The 20,256-nt window shown below is 37.4% G+C and overlaps 2 protein-coding genes across 3 annotated transcripts in view; one reads left to right on the top strand and one right to left on the bottom strand.

Annotated features, from left to right (window-relative positions):
- The window catches only part of ALMS1 (ALMS1 centrosome and basal body associated protein), a 223,286-nt gene that overhangs the window by 67,548 nt on the left and 135,482 nt on the right, over positions 1–20,256 (bottom strand). For both annotated transcript variants that reach the window (XM_061168580.1, XM_061168579.1), the window contains 2 exons: positions 15,401–15,642; positions 9,495–9,620 (listed from right to left, as the gene is read on the bottom strand). In XM_061168580.1, coding sequence (XP_061024563.1) covers positions 9,495–9,620; positions 15,401–15,642 — 368 coding nt within the window. The remainder of the gene's footprint in view (positions 1–9,494; positions 9,621–15,400; positions 15,643–20,256) is intronic.
- LOC133074655 (mitochondrial import inner membrane translocase subunit Tim8 A) lies at positions 2,692–3,250 on the top strand. The gene has a single exon (XM_061168587.1). It carries the CDS (start codon positions 2,747–2,749, stop codon positions 3,038–3,040), a length of 294 nt encoding a protein of 97 aa, XP_061024570.1. The 5' UTR covers positions 2,692–2,746; the 3' UTR covers positions 3,041–3,250.

Below are 20,256 nucleotides of genomic sequence, written 5' to 3'. Positions count from 1 at the left end.
AATCATACTCAGGGAAGCAAGTTAAAAGATGCTTAAACTATAAAAGTCAAATGAGGACACTGAACTTCGAGAACTGAGGTTTCCCACCTCTCATTTCAAACTCTCTCATGCTAATATGCTGATAAGAGTGTGGAGGGTACAACACACTTGTACTCTTAAGGTTCATTCTCCTCTTCTCTTTTTGTTAAATACATGTAATTGAACATGTTTAAATGCATGTATGACACAATGCCAATGTACGCCAAAATTACTTATCATAGTTAAAGACATTTCATCGTAATCTATTCATCTGACTTATTTATGCTATCTTAAAGTTTCTTGTTTCCTGTTTGTTTGTTTGTTTGTTTTTGGCTGCGTTGGGTCTTCATTGCTATGTGTGGGCTTTCTCTAGTTGCGGCAAGCCGGGGCTACTCTTCCTTGTGGTGCACGGGCTTCTCATTGCAGTGGCTTCTCTTGTTGCGGAGCATGGGCTCTAGGCTCGCGGGCTTCAGTAGTCGTGGCATGCGGGCTCAGTAGTTGTGGTGCATGGACTTAGCTGCTCCACGGCATGTGGGATCTTCCTGGACCAGGGCTTGAACCCGTGTCCCCTGCGATGGCAGGCAGATTCTTAACCACTGCGCCACCACGGAAGCCCCTCTTGTTTCCTGTTCTTGTTCTATGTTATTTTGCTTATTTTATATACTCAACAATAATTTGGAAGACAGATATCTAGTTTTAAAATTCTTTTCGAGTTTTATTTTTTGGTAGCTTTTTTCCACTGTGGTAAAATATACATAAAATTTACCATTTCAAACATTTTTAAGTATACAAGTTAAGGCATTAAGTATATTCACATTGTTGTGCAACCATCACACCATCCATCTCCAGAATTAACTCATTTTCCCAAATGGAAACTCTGTACCTATTAAACAATAACTCCCTTTTCCTCCTCCTCCAACCCTTTTGTGACTGGCTTGTATTACTTAGCACAATGCCTTCAAAGTCCACCCACAGTGTAGCATGTGTCAGAAATTCACTCCTTTTTAAGGCTGAATAATATTCTATTGTATGTATGTATCACATTGTATTGATCCATTCATCAGGTGGTAGACATCTGGATTGTTCTCACCCTTTGGCTATTAATAATACTGCTATGAACCTGGGTGTTCAAAATCTGTTCAAATCCCTGCTTTCGATTCTTTTGGGTATATACTTAGAAGAAGAATTGCTAGATCATATAGTAATTCTATGTTTAATTTTTTGAGGAACCACTACACTGTTTTCCACAGTGGCTATATACCATTTTACATTCCCATCAGCAATACACAAGAGTTCCAATTTCACCATATCCCTGCCAACCCTTGCTCTTTTTTATTTCATAAAAGCCATCCTAATGGGTATGAAGTGGTATCTCTTTGTAGTTTTTATTTACATTTCCTTCACGACTAATGATGTAAAAGATCTTTTCACGTTCTTTTTGGCCATCTGTATCTTTCCTGGAGAAATGTCTCTTCAGATTCTGTACTCATTTAAAAATTAGATTGCTTTGTGCTGTTGTTGAACTGTAAGAGTTCTTCATATATTATGGATAGTCATCTCTCATCAGATATATGAATTGCAAATGTTTTTTCCAATTCTGTGTGCAACCTTTTTACTATGTTGATGGTGTTTTTTTTTTTGGTGCACAAAAGTTTTAAATTTTAATCAAGTCAAATTTATTTTTTATGAAAACTTCTTTAACATATCTGATCACCAAGTCATGAATAAAATGACACCTCTTTAGTCAAAAAGAAAAAAATACAATTGTTTTTTCTTTGGCATTTTTTTTTCCACCTTGTAACTAAATTTGCTATTTAGATGAGTGTTGTGTTAAACTGACTTCAAAGTTCACCACTGATCACTTTCAGCATTGCTTCATTTCTCTGTAATGAATTCTTCATTTTGATTCATCTCTTCAGCTGGGTGAGTCTTCAAGTGAATTTTTCAAGAAGGTACAGAGGTTGAATATACTTTCTAGCTGCTGTGTACTTGTGAAAATGTCTTTTCATTGTCATAGTGCTTAATGAAAATGCACTGGGTCCATAAATCCTTGAATTATATAATTTTCCCAACAAATATAGTTTTGGTTCCATTATTTTTACATTTAGTATTTTAAATAAGCCTGATATCAGACTAAGTTTTCTTCTCTTTTTTTTTTTAATTGTATATTTATGGGATTTTCTTCTATTTATTTTGACTCAAAAATCTTTTTCTGATATGTGTCTCAGTCTCTGATTTTTCCCTGGATTTTTATGGCAACTTTCAATCTGCATACAGTGTTCCCCTTTTCAGGAGAAGGATGTTTTAGTCAATTAAGTGTTTGAATATTACTTTCTTCCTCAGCTACAGATATAATTCTTGGTTTGGTTTACTTAGCTATGTTTCTTATGTCTCTCATCATCTTTCACAGCATTTTCATTTTCTTCTTCTTTTTCCTCTGTAATTTTGCAGACTCTCAATTTGTCCTCATCACTAATTTAACTTCCTTCATGTTAATTCCACCCTTTCTTGCCTGCAAAATGTATTTTAAATCTGTTACCAAATCTTTACAGTTTTAGGCAGTCTTTTCCTTCATATGTTCATTCCTGCCCACCCCCCTCCACACACACACTTTTTTTCTAAATTGAGACAAAACATAAAATTCACCAATTAAGGGTTCCGCCGCGGAGACACGTGAAGGTCGGTGAGTTGGGGCGGAGTTTGTCTCAGCACGCGTGGCCGCGCTGGGATGGAGTCCTCCTCGTCTTCCTCCGCAGCGGGTTTGGGCTCGGTCGACCCGCAGCTGCAGCATTTCATCGAGGTAGAGACTCAGAAGCAGCGCTTCCAGCAGCTGGTGCACCAGATGACGGAACTTTGTTGGGAAAAGTGCATGGACAAGCCTGGGCCAAAGTTGGACAGTCGGGCTGAGGCCTGTTTTGTGAACTGCGTTGAGCGCTTCATTGATACAAGCCAATTCATCTTGAATCGACTGGAACAGACCCAGAAATCCAAGCCAGTCTTCTCAGAAAGCCTTTCTGACTGACCTGAGTATTACCTCTCTGGAAAAGAAAGGTAGTTCAAGAAATGAAGAGCAGTTGATGGGATGGTTGAAGAAAAGGCTGTGGGGGGATCGGCTCCCACCTTTGTCACTCTTGGGACATCCTGTCATCTGAGAATGAACAAAGACCAATTTTTGTGTGTGGGGGTGGTTTGAGGGTCAAATGTGTTTGGGGTTGTGTTTTTTAATGCTAATCTTGGGAAAACAATTGACAGATGAATGGAAAACTCTACTAGGTGTATGTTACTGTATATGGGACGATGCTTTCCTCATAGTCCCATTAACTGCTTCCTATAATTTTAATAGTGGAACTGCTCTATAATTTGATATGTGGGACCACATAGGTAATAATCTGTTATTTGTGTGGGTTCCTTTCAGATTTCTGGAGAGATCGATATACATCTTTGTGTCTCTCAGAAAGGGCAGGAGTGGGGGAAAGAGTAATTTGGTACTTGACTGTAGGCCTCCTTATCTAGTGTTTGATTATCAGTGCTGGAAAAAAAATGTATGGAGTATTCATACAGTACATTTCACCTTTCTAGATTATCTCCCTCCCTTATACTGTGATTCACTTAAATATCTATATAGAAAGTACAGTCTTGAGCTAGTACAGGTAGCCTGAGGGTCTAGAGGCCTTTAGTTAAAGGAATCTAGCCAGCGAACATAATTCTCATACTAAACTGCCACAAGGAAGAAGTTAACTTACCCTGTATGTCAGGGTCCAAAAAAATTTAAAGATGTGCCTAAATGAAAAAATAAGTTATAAAGATTTAGGCCAGTCAAAAACTAACAGCAGTTTCAGGTAGAGGTGCATGCCTAATGTAAACCAGCATAGTTTCCATTTACTGCGTTCTTTTAATCACTGAAATAAAAGCTTCTACAAGATTCAAAAAAAAAAAAAATTCACCAATTAAAGTAAGTGTACGATTCACTAGTTCTTAGTATTTTCACAACCAATATTGCTATCTAATTCCAGAACATTTTTGTCACGCCCCCACAAAGAAATCTTGTATATGTTAGCTGTTACTCCCTATTTTCCCCTCCCCAACATCCCCTGGCATCCACTAATCTACTTTCTGTCTATATGGATTTGCTTATTCTGGACATTTCATATACATGGAATTATACAATATATGACCTTTTGCTATTGGCTTGAAATATTTCTCCCTTTAATACTGTCAGTTTTTCGGACTTCCCTGGTGGTACAGTGGTTAAGAATCCGCCTGCCAATGCAGGGGACACGGGTTCGAGCCCTAGTCTGGGAAGAGCCCACATGCCGCGGAGCAACTAAGCCCGCACGCCAAAACTACTGAGCCTGCGCTCTAGAGCCCAAGAGCCACAACTACTGAAGCCCATGCACTTAGAGCCCATGCTCCTCAACAAGAGAAGCCACCGCAACGAAAAGCCCACGCACCACAACAAAGAGTAGCCCCTGCTCGCCACAGCTAGAGAAAACCCGTGTGCAGTAACGAAGACCCAACGAAGCCAAAAATATAAATACAAATAAATAAATTTATTTATTTATTTATTTATTTAAAAAACTAGTGTCAGGTTTTTTCATTTTAATTCTGTTAGTTTTTCTTTATGTATTTGGGACTTAATTATACTGCATTTGTCTTTTAAGTCATATAGGAGAAAAACTGAATTACAAACAAAAATACATTTATACTGTCTTTTGTATTTACTTATGTAGTTACCTTTAGTACTTTTTTCATGTGGATTTAAGTTACTGTCTGCTGTTCACCATTTCATCTTGAAAAAAATCTCTTTAGTATTTTCTGTGGGTCAGTTTGCTAGCAGTGGAGTCTTTCAACTGTTGTTTATCTGAGAATGTCTTAATCTCTCCTTCATTTCTGAAGGGTAGTTTTGCTAGGTACAGAATACTTGGCAGGCAGGTTTTTTTCCTCAGCTCTTTGCATATGTCATTGCAATGCCTTCTGGCCTCTATGGTTTCTGATGAAAAATCAGCAATTAGTCTTACTGAAGATTCTTTGTACATGATAACTCCGCTCTTGCTGCTTTAACACTGTCTTTGTCATTTGATGGTTCATGATGTATCTAGATGTGGCTCTCTTTGACTGTATCATGCTTGGACTTCCTTGAGCTTTTGGGATGTGCAGATGAACAGCAGTCATCAAATTTGTGAAATTTTACGCCATTATTTCTCCAAATACTCCTTCAGTCTCTTTTTCTGTCTCTTCATCTGGAACTCCCATTATGTGTATAATAGGATGCTTGAAGGTGTCCCATGGGACTCTGAGATTCTGTTAATTTCTCTTCATTCTTTTTTCTTTCTGTTTCTCACACTGGATAATCTCAATTGGCCTATCTTCAAGTTCACTGACTCATACTTCTGCCTGTTCAAATTTGATACTGAGCTTTCTCCAGTCAATTTTTTATTTTAGTTATTGTACTTTTCAACTACAGATCTTCTATTTGGTTCTTTTTTGTAATTTCTCTGTATTGATATTCTCTATTTGGTAAGACACTGTTCTTATACTTCTTTAGACATGGTTTCATTTAGTTCTTTGAACATATTTTAAATAGCTATTTTAACATCTTCATTTAGTAAGTCCAATGTCTGAGATCCCTCACAGACAGTTTCTAAACTGCTATTTTTCTTTTGTATGGTCCATATATATTTTTTTTACTTTGAATTTCCATATCTTGTAACTTTTTGTTGAAAACTGGACATCTTAAAAAATGTAATGTGACAACCCTGGAAATCAGAGTCTACTACCTCCCTAGGGTTTCCTGCTGTTGCTTTACGCTGTTTTTTTTTAAGTAACTTTTCTGAACAAATTCTATAAAGTCTACTGAAGCTGCCACTCAACTAGGTTAGTGGTCAGCTAACGCCTAGATGGAGATATCCTTAAACATCTAGAAACAATAAATCTCCAGTCTTTGCCGAGGGACTACGTGCACATAGCCATCAACGCTGAGGGCAGGGAGTTATCAATTCTGCCTTAGCCTTCCCTTTCTTCTTGCCCAGAGCCTCAAGGGCAGCCAAAGGTAAAGGGCAGGCCCCTCTCAGATCTTTCCTGAGCATGCACTCAGGCCTGTGCACACTTGTGGTCTTCTAGAGTCCTAGGAATATATCAATGCTTTTCAAAATATCTATGGACATCTCATCCTCAGTTTTTCCGTTAAAGCTTTTGGTTAGTCTATTGTTTGTCTCAAGTGTTATCCACTGCCTCATGCATTGTGACATTAAAACACTCGCCTGGGGACTTCCCTGGTGGTCTAGGGGGTAAGACTCCGAGCTCCCAATGCAGGGGCCGCGGGATCGATCCCTGGTCAGGGAACTAGGTCCTGCAACTAAGGAGTCCGCATGCCGCAACGAAGATCCTGAGTGGTGCAACTAAGACCCGGCGCAGCCAAAATAAATAAATTAAATAAATAAATATTTAAGAAACTAAAATAAAACACTTGCCTGTAAGTGTTTTTTGACAAACAAACACCTCACACATAGACACAGAGGCTCATACGCACTGGATAGCTCTGAGTAAGGTCAAATAAAGATAAGCCTTTTGAGTGGAGTCTTCCAGAGAGCCATCAGACAGGTCAAATACTGACAATTCTTTGGGAATGAAATTGTGAAAGAGGTCCAGCTCTGTTCTGCTCCCTCCAGTCCTGGGAATGCAGGCTGATATTTTTCAAGGTTATCACTGAGCTGAGTGTGGCAATGAGAACAGGGCAAGTTAAAATGCCACAAGCTTACTATTCTTATCAAGGTTCAGCCATTTTTCTTGAATAAATGCTTACTACAAAAGCTACAAGCCTTTGGTTAATTTCCAGAGTTTTGGAAAAGTTTTCCATAAAGTTTTGCCAAAATTCTGTTGCTTTTATCACAGGGCAAAATTTTGGAGGTCTTTACTCCACCATTTTTTTCTGCTATTAACTCCTCACTTTGTTTTAAAAATCCCAGCCAGTTCTCTCCCCATGGCTTTTTGCTCCTATTGACAGTAAGTATTAGTACATTAATTATTTAAATGTCTCAAATGAATATCAAAATAACATCTATATTATATATTGGTATGAGGTATAAAATGGCTTACAAGAAAAGAGACATAGTACCTATCTTCACAGAATTTACTGTCAGATATAAATGAAATCCTGTTACTACTTCAGAGTGTTACTTGACCTAATGAGTAAATCTCTAACATCTATCTCATTCTTTGCGAGGTTACCTTTGCCTTGTTTTTTTGTTTTAGTTTTGTTTTTAATTTATTTATTTTTATTTTTGGCTGTGTAGGGTCTTCGGTGCTGTGCAGGGGCTTTCTCTAGTTGCGGCGAGTGGGGGCTACTCTTCGTTGCAGTGCGCGGGCTTCTCATTGCAGTGGCTTCTCTTGTTGTGGAGCACAAGCTCTAGGCGTGCGTGCCTCAGCAGTTGTGGCACATGGCTCAGTAGTTGTGGCTCGCAGGCTCTAAAGAGCAGGCTCAGTAGTTGTGGCGCACGGGCTTAGTTGCTCTGTGGCATGTGGGATCTTCCCAGACCAGGGCTGGAACCCGTGTCCTCTGCATTGCCCGGCAGATTCTTAACCACTGCACCACCAGGGAAGTCCCTTTGTTTTTGTTTTTAAAAGAATTTTATGAGTTCAATTGTTTACTCATTCTCAACTGAGGAGAAATTATTTGGTCTAAATATCTGCAATGGTTTATGACTTTCCGTTCGCCCCAAACTCTAGTTGGATCTTTCTAATATCTATAGAATCACAACATACTAATAGACAATATCTATCAGAATAATTCCTAGGCTTTCATCTAGATCAGCTCTACTGGTCTAAGAAACTATTATTTTCTACTGTCAACTCCCTCACTCTCAGAATAGATGCAGAACATGATAAATGACAACCTCAAGTCTATATAGCTAACAGATCTCTTCTTGTCTAATTGATGCATTCAGTACTTTATTTACAGGGACAGTATTTCTCAGGATACAATGTACCATCCCTGAGTCATTTCCTCTTCCCACTGCTGTCCAATTTTTCTCAAAGTTAATGTCTCCAAAGGGAAGAGTTAGGATGTAAATGAATAGAAGTACACAGGAGGCCTCAAAAAATATTGGAACACCTGATTAGACTTCTATTGGTACATTCTGTCTTCTGAACTAGGGGGCTGAAAGTGAGACTGAGATCAAAGATTTTCCTACCTACAATCAATTAAGTAAGCTTGTTTTACGTCTCGTAGCCATTAAGTGTGTTTTTAAAATCATAGCCATGCAGGTAGTGAAAATTTCTTCCAGTTCCTGGTTATAGGCTTCATAATCAATCCTAACATATGAGCATTTTGTGGTTCTTTTTTTCAGTGGCATCACAGTGGGAAATCAGGAGCAATTATATCAGGGGTTTTAACTCAGTTACCTTTAGATACTAGTTGGGTCCTCTTAAAATTAACAGAAAATCTGCGTAAGACCAGGGACAACTACTTTCTTTTTAATTTCTACACCTATAAAGACGTCTATTGACAAATCATGAACAATTTATATCTAAACTGAACCAAGTCAACTCCTGTGGACCAATCAATATGTTATCCCAACAATCAAAACCCCACACCATACCAACTCAGTATCCTTATCTTATAATTTTCCACAGACAATATTTATTCAGTTCTTCCACGGGATGTTATTCATTTTCTAAATCTGCAGTTCTATTGTGGTGATCTCACAGGGGTGCTGTGGGATATTTTAAAATTCTAGGGAAACAGTGATATTTAATATCTGGTGTACAGGACAAAAACTAATAGCTAAAGATAGTTTAAAGTTTCAACATTAGATACTGCTACATTCCTTTCAATGCTGCTGTCTGTATCTCTGCAGAGTTGGATTTTTGACAGTTTCTGTAACAAAAGCAATAAATGAGGGTGGTTGTGTCCAATTTCATCTCAAGGTTTGAGAAACTGTGCCCTAATAGCCACACATATCTCATTAGCAACTAATTATGCATATTTATGAACAGAGTAAAATGTTTTCTTTCAAACACAAAACCAAAAATATTTTTGTTTATTCAGTTGTAAGATCAAAATAGTAAGTATATTTATGTCCTAATAACATAATAGCTTAGTATCTGAAAAAATACTTCATGTATTTATATGCTGCTGCTGATTTATATCCCCATGATGATGAGAAAAGAAATCACCCAAACACTAAGGTGACTGTGAACAGAGAAAACTTGGAAACCTTTGTCCTAGATGGAGTCCACTAACCCAAACAAGTAACTGTTCATACAATTTTCTTCAAATATTTATCAAATATTTGAGTGTACACAATACATCTGACCAAATAAGTCACCTATCTGAACCACAGACTGAGTCATGAAAAGCTCCATGTTTCATTTAAAGATTAAATAGCACTGAGCTTTCATATGTCATCCAGAATTAAACAGCCAATCCACAAATAAAATTTCAAAAAATAAAATTTTGAATAATTTCTGCATAATACCTGAGTGTGAGCTCTCAATGGTGGTGTCTGACTTGGAATCCAGAGATGAAGGAATTTGTCTTAACTGGGGAACATAGTACATCTTTGTACTACCAGAAGGCTTATATGGCAACAGTAAAGGCTGGCCTACGGACATAAAGATCAGAATAATTAATAAGAAAACATTGATTAATTAACTGAACAAATATTAAGTACCTTTAATGTGCCAAGCAGTGGTCAAGATTCTTGGAATATATCAATAAACTAGCGTTCTAGAAGAGGGAGATACACAGTAAACAATTAGCATACTAAATAAGTAAATCATCTAGTATTTTTATAAATTATTAGTGACATAAAAAATTAGAAAATACTGGGACTTCCCTGGTGGTGCAGTGGGTTAAGAATCTGCCTGCCAATGCAGGGGACATGGGTTCGATACCTGGTCTGGGGAGATCTCACATGCTGTGGAGCAACTAAGCCTGTGCACCACAACTACTGAGCCTGCGTGCCACAACTACCAAAGCCCGCCCGCCCTAGAGCCCGAGCGCCACAACTACTGAGCCCATGTGCCGCAACTACTGAAGCCCACGTGCTCTAGGGCCCTTGTGCTGCGAGTACTGAGCCCTCATGCTGCAACTACTGAAACCTGTGCGCCTAGAGCCCGTGCTCTGCAACAGGAGAAGCCACCACAATAAGAAACCCATGCACCACAACGAAGAGTAGCCCCCACTCACCACAGCTAGGGAAAGCCCACGTGCAGCAACAAAGACCCAAAACAGCCACTCCCCCCCGCAAAAAATTAGAAAATGCTGAGGAAGATTAGAAGTATTTGGGAAATTGCAGCAGGATGCAGTTTAAATAGAGTGGTAAGGGTAGGATTCATTGAGAAGACGACTTCTTAGCAATCTATTCCATATTTAGATGGCTCTAACTAAGAAACACTTTACCTTGTATTGAACCCAAACCTGGTCGTTGTTAACCCCTACTACTGATCTTTGGAGGTTCTCCCTCCAGAGTCATAGAAAGTAAATCTAATTCTCTTCTATGTGGCAGATTTTCAAAATAAGTTTTCCATTATAAAAGTATAAATTCTCAATATTAAAAAAATACACAGAAATAAAAAAGACAAAGTCTTACCACTCAAAGATAACTATTATTAATATTTTAATGTATTTCTACAGGTCTTTCCTCTGTATTTCTTATTTGTTTACATAGTTGTGTATAGTATGTATAATGGGGAATTCAGTTTTTCTACTTTACATTGATAATAAAATATTCATTTTATTTCCTATCTTCACATTTTTTATCATTATACTACACATTAAGTGTATTTAACCCTTCTCATAATGTTAAAAATTTAGGCTGGATTAAATTTTCAATAATAAAGAATTCTGTAATAAAGACTTCCTGTTTATAGCATACCCATTCTCCCCTGCTGCCCCATTTCACATAAATTTTCTGATTTCAGAGTGAAAAATTGTCATTTATAAAGTTTCTTTTTTTTAAATACTAACTGCTAAAATTCTTTCTAAAATGTCTGTGACATGGTAGTAATTTGATTATTATAGAAGATGAAATCTTTTTCTTCTTTTTTTTTTTGCTTCATTGGGTCTTCATTGCTGCACGCGGGCTTTCTCTAGTTGCGGTGTGGGGGGCTACTCTTCGTTGTGGTGCGCGAGCTTCTCACTCTTCTCACTGCAGTGGCTTCTCTTGTTGTGGAGCACAGGCTCTAGGCACGCAGGCTTCAGTAGTTGTGGAGCATGGGCTCAGTAGTTGTGGCTCGCGGGCTCTAGAGCACAGGCTCAGTAGTTGTGGCGCACGGGCTTAGTTGCTCCGCGGCATGTGGGATCTTCCCGGACCAGGGCTCGAACCCGTGTCCCCTGCACTGGCAGGTGGATTCCTAACCACTGCGCCACCAGGGAAGTCCCTGAAATCTTTTTCTATACACTTGTTTTTCTTTCATGATGTGGCAGAAACTCTCTCTCTGTAACAGCATTTTGATATTTAGCTGGGTACATACTGCTCATCTGTACACTGTATTTCCCAATCTCCCTTGCAGACATGTATGGACATATGACTAAGTCTGGGCCCATAGGTCAAGGGTGAGAATAATGTCTGCAACTTCCAGGCATCCCATTAAAACACTCCACTGGCTGCTGCTAAAATTTATCCTCCCCATTACTCTTCTTTTCCAGTATTTTCTTTATTATTCTTCCTGAAAAAATTTAAGATCAATTAAACAAGTTCAAAAGAACAATTCCATTAGAATTTTGAGCAGAATTACATTAGAGTTTAAATTCATTTGGGAATAAATGACATCTTTAAATATTCAATTTTCCCATTCAGAAATATCCCATCCCTTCTTTTAGTCTACTGTCCTTTTCTAGGCCTACACAAAGGATTAGTGTTTCCATCACACGAGTCCTATAAAGTCCTTGTTTAGGTTACTCCTCAGTATTCATGGGGTTGTACTGCTCATTCAAATAGAATTTTGTAGATAGCTACCACTTCTCCTGATTAAACACAACAGCTTCTTCAGTTTATCCTTATAGACCATGGTCTTCTCTTGCATCCTGTAATCACCTCTAGATGGACTCCTGGTTGCCCATGTCTAGTTTATAAAAATCAAAATACTCTAGACAGAGTCTGATAGTCCCAGAGTAGAATGAGACCTCCTTCATTCTGGACGCAATAACAACTTTCATATTACTTAGAATTGTGTTACCATCCTTGACCACTCCATCATTCTGATGATTTGACATGGAATCCATATCACTAGTACCCTGCTTCCAACCAAGGAACTGACTTCATAGTGAAGGAAATGAGACAAAAGGCTGATGCCTAAAGGGAGTCACTGTTCTCATCACAAGCCTGATCACCCACAGCTATGGTAAACTCAAAAAAAAAAAGTGAGTGAACAATTTACTGATAACTGTTATGGCACAAGCTGGGAGGCATCACTTTCTGAGGTTGGAATGCCAGCTTACCAAATATGGCATGTGCTCAGAACCACATATGGTACTTGCCTATCCCACAGACAGAATGCATGTATTTAGGAACAAAGGCAGAAGCCTTTAAAATCTTTTGCTTTCTATCTCTGTGACTCTGCTTTGTTTGATGGAAGATCTTAGAAATAAGGGAGGGGCACTTCTACCAGGAGACAGGAGCCATCTAGTCATTTTACATTCTTTATGTCACTGAAACAATACAGGGAATAGGATGCCATAGTGTTGACTAAAACTACAATTGACCTTAACTATCAGGGAGAAATAAGGTTACCTTAAAAAAAGAAAGTCAGTAGGAGTATGGCTTACACCTAGGGGACCACTTTACCAAGCCTGGTCATAGAAATTAGCAAAAAATTACCTTAAACCTATGCTGGGCTAGCAAAGTCTTAGACTACTTAGGAATACTTGTACCAACCTATCAGGCAAAACCCCAGCCAATGAGAACCTGGCTGAATTCAAGGAGAAGGAGGAAATGTATAGAGGCTGGAAGAATTTAAATAACAGGAAAAATAGGCTGTAGCCTCTACTTCTCTTTGGACGTTGCTGTAGTCATTATTGTTAGAATATTGACTTAGAAGTTTTCTTCCTCCACCAGTGTATATAAAGCTTGGTAGTGATGGTTAAATTTACCATTTAGTTCAAAGTTTGCAGAAAATGGACAACAACAATTGGGCAGAATTACAATTGACCCAGAGCAAGAATGGCTACCATGTGGAGATGGAGAATTCAGAGGCAAGATAAGTGGCTTTTGAAATTCTCAACAACTTTATGTTTGGATGCAGAAGTCTTAAAGTTACTTTGGACTGCCAACTCTGGGGGAATAAGCGACTATTCAGCAAATAATGGTCGTTCCTGGGAGAGAAAGAAAGGACTGGAGAAGGGTAAAGAAGAAAGTCCAACCATAAAATTTATTTCTTCAAAAAACTTGAAAATGGAACTAAATATAAACATATAGCATATTACTCTTAATTTGTTTATTCAGAGCAGTGGACACATAGTCATAAATTCAACATGCTATTCTGTATACTTTTAAAATATTTTTTAAAATTTTACTTCGGAATCCACAGAGTTAAAAATATTTTATTATTAAACCAAATAATATTTATCTTTTAAAGGAGTCCTTTCTACCAAGTACCTGTATGTAAAGGTAAAACCATGAACTGTGCGCTCTATATAGACTGATCCATTTGATGTCAGAAGAGGTATAAAATACACTTTCACAGTTGGATTTCCTCTCCTGTGCTCTGCCACCAACATGAAAACAGCATAGCCCAGAGTAGCCTGGGTTTCAGTACAAGCATGTGGAACAGACCCAAACCATTTTTGCATCCTGATGCCAAACTCCAACTGACTCATAAGCCTATGAGTGAGGAAAGCAAATGTCTGTTGTTATAAAGCACTGAGATTTTCGAGGTTCTTATACAGTATCACGGTGGCAATAGGTAACTGACACATTAAAGGTGTTCTGTGTGATATTTATTAGACTATACATTTTGGGGGCATAATTTTATTTCACAATAAAAATGTATAAGAAATATAACCATCTCGGGCTTCCCTGATAGCGCAGTGGTTAACAATCCGCCTGCCAATGCAGGGGACACGGGTGCCAGCCCTGGTCCGGGAAGATCCCACATGCCGCGGAGCAACTAAGCCCATGTGCCACAACTACTGAGCCTGCGCTCTAGAGCCTGCGAGCCACAACTACTGAGCCCATGCACCACAACTACCGAAGCACACGCGCCTAGAGCCCGTGCTCCACCACAAGAGAAGCCACCGCAATGAGAAGCCCGTGCACCGCAATGAAGAGTAGCCCCCGCTCGCCGCAACTAGAGAAAGGCTGCACGCAGCGATGAAGACCCAACACAGCCAAAAATAAAATAAATAAAATTAAAAAGAAAAAAGAAAAGAAATATAACCATTTCAACATAGAAATGTATTTATTCAAATTAAATTCAGTGCAATTTAAATGTGGAACTAAGCAATTTTCTTTATACATTTAGGCATATTCCATTTATACCTACAGACAGATAAACTTTTTGCACAAGTAGGAAAACTTAAACTATATTTTGAATAGATTTGTACAAACTGTTGAATACTTTAAAATTAGTAATTTAAAGTTCCCACCCTCATTTGGAGGTAGAATGGGAACTTAACTTTCCAGTTACTGGTCTGAAAAAGAAAATAACTTGCTATAATTTTGAATGTTATATAGTATAAGCACTATAAAAATATCACTGTCATGATAGCATAGGAACACTCTAAATGTAGACCTTATGGTAGAAATTGCTAGCTGTTCACCAAAACTCATTTCTTCTTCATCCCGGAAAGCACAGCTAAACTATTCCTAGTCAGTGGAAAGTGATGTGGGCCACACCTAGGCCGAGCCCATAAAAGCCTCCCAACATGTGCTCCTCCATGCTTTTCGTCCCTTCCAGTTGACTATGATGATGAATCCAAGGTTCCATGTTTTAAAGAAAGCAAAGTAACAGTCAACCTGGGTCCCTGCTCAACGTTTCTTGAGCAAGAAATAGACTGGTATTGTGTTTGCTATCTGTTCACTGTATCATGCAAAACAACAGTAAAAGAAACAATGCCAAATAATTATCTACCTCCCTAAAATTGAACCTCTATAGTTTTTATGTTTTCATGAACTACTTGCATTCTTATGACAAGTATTATGAGTTGAAAATACATCAACCACAAGTAGCATGAGTTTCACATAGGTTGTTAACTTCACTAGAAATTGAAGTAAAAACATAATAAATTATATTCTCTTCAGAGCTTTGTAAATAAAAGATGATATAATCATGTACAACCTAATGCTTAAAATTAAAATTAGGTTTTCTAACTAGAAAGACCCAATCAAGAAATTTCTTAATTACACACAAAAGTTGGTAATGTGACCTAAAATTCTCTTACCATCTGTGCCATGAGGAACAGTAATCTGTTGGACTGAAGATGGTGAAGCAAACTTGACAGGAACTTTGCCCAACTTCTGTGTACTGAGCTCTGGAATATCATGTCCACGATCTTCAGCATTAACAAAAATCTCAGATGAAAACATGGCTTTTCCTGGACTTTCTGTTGTTATCTGAGTGACTGCATCAGATGATAATTTTCCAGAGAAGGGAGAAAACGGGGTCTTAATCTCCTTTGGTGATCTGAACAAAAAAGAGAAAGCACACAGCAGGTCATATCCTTGGCTTATCAAATACTGTAATTTCTTTCCAAATGTGGCTTCAATATTTTTTGGAGATACATCCAACTCAAATGGTTAAGTTATTTCTGCAGTACCCTTTGCTTTTTTACATACTTATTACAGTGTGATCATGCATGAGTTTACTTTTACTTATTTTAAAATCTACTTTTATTTTGGATTTAGAATGCTATTATATAAGGAAAGGGTACTTTTCAGTTGAAGTGAAAACATATCCATTAAAAAATAATTACTGGAAGTCCACTATAAATTAGGGGACTATGCTAAACGCACAGAGTGTACAAAAATAAAAAAGAAACAAAGACTTTCCTCAAGAAGTTTATATGTCAGTGGGGGAACCAGAGGTTTTTAAGGTTGTAATTATGTATATAGATTATAAAGAATCCATATTAAAACATAATGGAGTAAATAAATGAGTGTATAAATACATAAATAATAGGAGGGAGGGAGAAGACAAATCTTGCCAACAGAAGAATTCCATATGTAGGTAACCTCCCCCCGCCCCCCCCCCCCCGGCATCCATCTCCTCCCCAAGGAGGTGGAGGTGAAGCTTAATCTTCCCCTTAAGTCCAGTCCTGGGCTGGCCTTAATGATTGAATTCCAAAGAGAGTATAAAATGGGAGAAAAAGTAACTTTACAGTGGAGAAACCAAGCAAACACCATGTTATGCAAGTGATGATGTTTCACATCACCAGTGATGTCACAGAGACACTACATACTCTCTGTTATGATGTGATGAGACGGTTACTTCGCTTCTGCGGTATTCTTTGTCAAAACCTGTAACTCCAGTCGAATCATGAGAAAAACATCAGCCAAACCCAGACTGAGAACAATTCTACAAAATATCAGACAAATACTCCTCAAGACTGTCAAAATCATGAAAAACAAGGAAGGAATCAGGAACTGTCATAGACCAGAGAAGACTAAGGAGACATGACAACTAACTAAGTGGAATGTGATATACTGGATTGGGTCCTAGAACAGAAAAAGGTCATTAACGGGAAAACTGGTGAAATCCAAAAAAAGTCTTAAGTTTAGTTAATAGTAATGTATAAATGTTAGCAATAGGAAAAACTGGGAGAGAGGTAAAGGGATTGTATCTTTTCTGCAGATTTGAAATTATTTGAAAATAAAAAAGGTCATTTTTAAAAAATGGAGTAATACTGTATTGTATTATATCACAGAAGAAGAAGACCTTTTAAAAGGTCTTTTAAATCTCTACCCTCTATATACTATTCACTAATTAAAAGGACAATTATGAGAAAAGACAATAGGCCCATCTCCCTTATGTATATAGAAGCAAAAATGATAAACAAAATGTTAGACAATCAAATGTAGCGTGAGTGAGTGAATGTGTGTGAGTGTGTGTGTGTGTGTGTCTGTGTGAATTCCTACCAAGTTGTTTTACTCCAGAAATGCAAGGTGAGTTAACATTCAAATATCAATAAATGTCATGCACCACATCAACAAAATAAAGGAGAAAATGTATATGATCACATCAGTATAGTCAGATAAAGCATTTGATAAAATTCAATAATTATGTATGATTAAAAACTCATAGCAAAGGGAAACTACAAAAAACTTTACAGCCACCATCCTATTTATAGTGAAATGTGGAGAATGTCCACTGTAAGATTAGGAACAAAATAAGAATGCCAACTCTTACCTTTTCTATTCAACCTGTTAGTAAAAGTATTAAATGGCATTAGCAGTAAGGCAGGAAAAAGAAATCAGAAATATAAGGCTAAGAAAGGAAGAAATAATACTGTCACTTTCCATATTTGATATAATTAAGGATACAGAAAATCCAAAACAATCTACAGATAACTTATTAGAATATCAGTTAGTTTTTAGAAGAGTTGCCAGATAAGAGACCAAACATTAAAAAATTCCACTAACATTTTTGTGTCTGAAAAGTTATAAAATTAAAAACTAAAAAAATGCCATATACATTAACATCAAAACATCATATACCTAATAATAAGTATAATAAAAAATGTAAGAACCCTAAACAGAAAAGTATTAATATATCATAGAGAGAAATTAAAGGTGATCTAAATAGGATTTCTACTTTGAGGCAGGATGTATAGGCATACCTCACTTTATTGCACTTCACTTTATTGTACCTTGCAGATAATGCCTTTTTTGTTTTTTTTTTTTGTTTTTTTTACAAATTGAAGGTTTGTGGCAACCCTGTGTCAAGCAGGTCTACTGGTGGTGCCATTTTCCAACAGCATTTGCTCACTTCGTGTCTCTATGTCACATTTTGGTAAGTCTCACAATATTTCAAACTTTTTCATTATTATACTTGTTACATGATCTGTGATCAGTGATCTTTGATGTTACTATTGCAAAAAGATTACAGCTTGCTGAAGGCTCAGATGATGGGTAGCATTCTTAAAGTCTACTTTCAAATTAAGATATGTACTTTTTTTAGACATAATGCTATTGCACACTTAATAGACTACAGTATAGCATAAACATAACTTTTACATGCACTGGGAAACCAAACAACTCGTGTGACTTGCTTTATTATGGTATTCTCCTTATTGTGGTGTCTGGGACCAAACCCATATCTCCATAATAATAATATGCCTGCACTAGGTAGGCACAGGCCATCACTCCTGCTGCAACAAACAAACAAACTTGAATAAAAGATCATCGAGCTAAGGAAGCAATCAAGAAACAATATCAACTAATATGCTAGAGAGGGACATTTAGAGATTTGGAGCAGGGGTTTGGTGTAGGGAGACATACTCCACTGGAAAAGAGAAATCACCGTACCTTTTGATGAACTCATTTGCTGGCATGATGGAGTGAAATCTAGCAGAATGTCAAGCCGATTTCCCCCACAGGACATTTCCTTAGTGTCAGGGTGGTATAGGATGATGGGGGACTGAGCCGAGAAAGCAGAGTGAAATTTCCTGCACAGTCATGGCACTAACAAACCAAATCCCACTAGATAAAGGGGCCTGTGACAATCATTAGGTCTCCTCTTCAAGACATTTGCCAGTTTTTGAACCTATATAAAGCAGGAAGCTAAATACCTAATGCTGAGGGAGAGAACTTTCCAAAGTGAGGAATTAGAGACCTACCAGACTCACAGTAAAAACCCAGAAGTGCCATCCCCAAGAAGGGGGCTGAGTCAGAAAAAGTGAAATCATCTGCAATGTTTCAGTGTTTATGAGACAAATTTTCATTGAGAAAGTGTAACGGCAACAAATACATAGCTGGTCTCTCCTTACATTTGCCATACTCTGAAGCTGTGAGAACTGAGAGCCTAAAGAGCTGAATTCAAACATCTGAAAGACTGAAGTCAATAACTGACTGTATTTATTGAAGAATCAAAGACCTGTCAGGCTTACAGCAAAAATCCAGGGAGGCCACAAATTAGGAAAAATCATAGGTAGGATGAGACAACTAAAGCTCCAACCCAGTTCTGACCTAGTAAAATTCCTGAAATGACTGAAATGATGAGCCACTCTGATTAACAGAGAAAAGGGTAAATCTTCTCTGGTGCAAAGTAATAGCATCTTCAGTCTCTATGATGTTTTTATTCATGATGTCCGGCACACAATCAAAAATTATGAAATTCCTGAAGCAGTAAAAAGTGACTAAAAATTAAGACAAAAAAAAAAACAACAAGAAAAATTGATTTAGAGGGAATTCAGATTCTGGAGTTAGCACAGAACTTTAAAATGACTATATTGAGAGTAAAAGATGGGGACTAATAGATAAAAATATGGAGAATCTCAACAGAAAATTGGAATCAATTTTAAAAAATCAAATACAGATAAATGAAAAATAAGAAAGCTGATCCCCAGCAGACCTTAGGGAATACTAGAAGAAATTCTTTTAGGTTGAAGTAAAATGGCCCAACATAGAACAGAACTGCAGGAAAGAACAAAGAGCACTTAAAATGTGTGTGTGTGTTTAATATATACATGTACATATACCCAGGTACATACACCTTTATATTTATATGTTGTTTTATAAATAAACGACAATAATAATGTCTTGTGGGGATGTAGAACAGAAATATACAACAAAAGCACAAACAGCAGGAGGGGGCAAATGGAGTTAAACTGTTGTAAGATGCTTCATTTTTCATAAAGTGGTAAGAATACTAATTTACGGTTAATTGTAAAGTCAAGAAGTATAATCTCTAGAAGAATCACTAAAAGAACCATAGAGAAAAAGTATAACAAAAAAATCCAGTAAAGGAGATAACATGAAATCAAGATAATTGATTAAAATAATAAAGGACAAGAGTATTAGAAAACAGCAAAGTGGCAAAACTTAAAGTCAACCACCTCAATGTTTACATTAAATATAAACGAACTAAATATCCCAATTAAAAGACAAAGGTTGACAAGATGAATAAGACCCAACTACATGCTATTCACAAGAGACACACTTTAACATAAGGTCATAGGTACACTAAGTTAAAAGAATGGAAAGATATGACTGATAAGGGAAGATGGCGGAAGAGTAAGACGCGGAGATCACCTTCCTTCCCACAGATACATTAGAAATACATCTACACGTGGAACTGCTC

Source organism: Eubalaena glacialis, chromosome 14 (genome assembly GCF_028564815.1).
Source record: "Eubalaena glacialis isolate mEubGla1 chromosome 14, mEubGla1.1.hap2.+ XY, whole genome shotgun sequence".
Taxonomy (NCBI): Eukaryota; Metazoa; Chordata; class Mammalia; order Artiodactyla; family Balaenidae; genus Eubalaena; species Eubalaena glacialis.
This window is presented reverse-complemented; position numbering and strand designations above follow the sequence as displayed.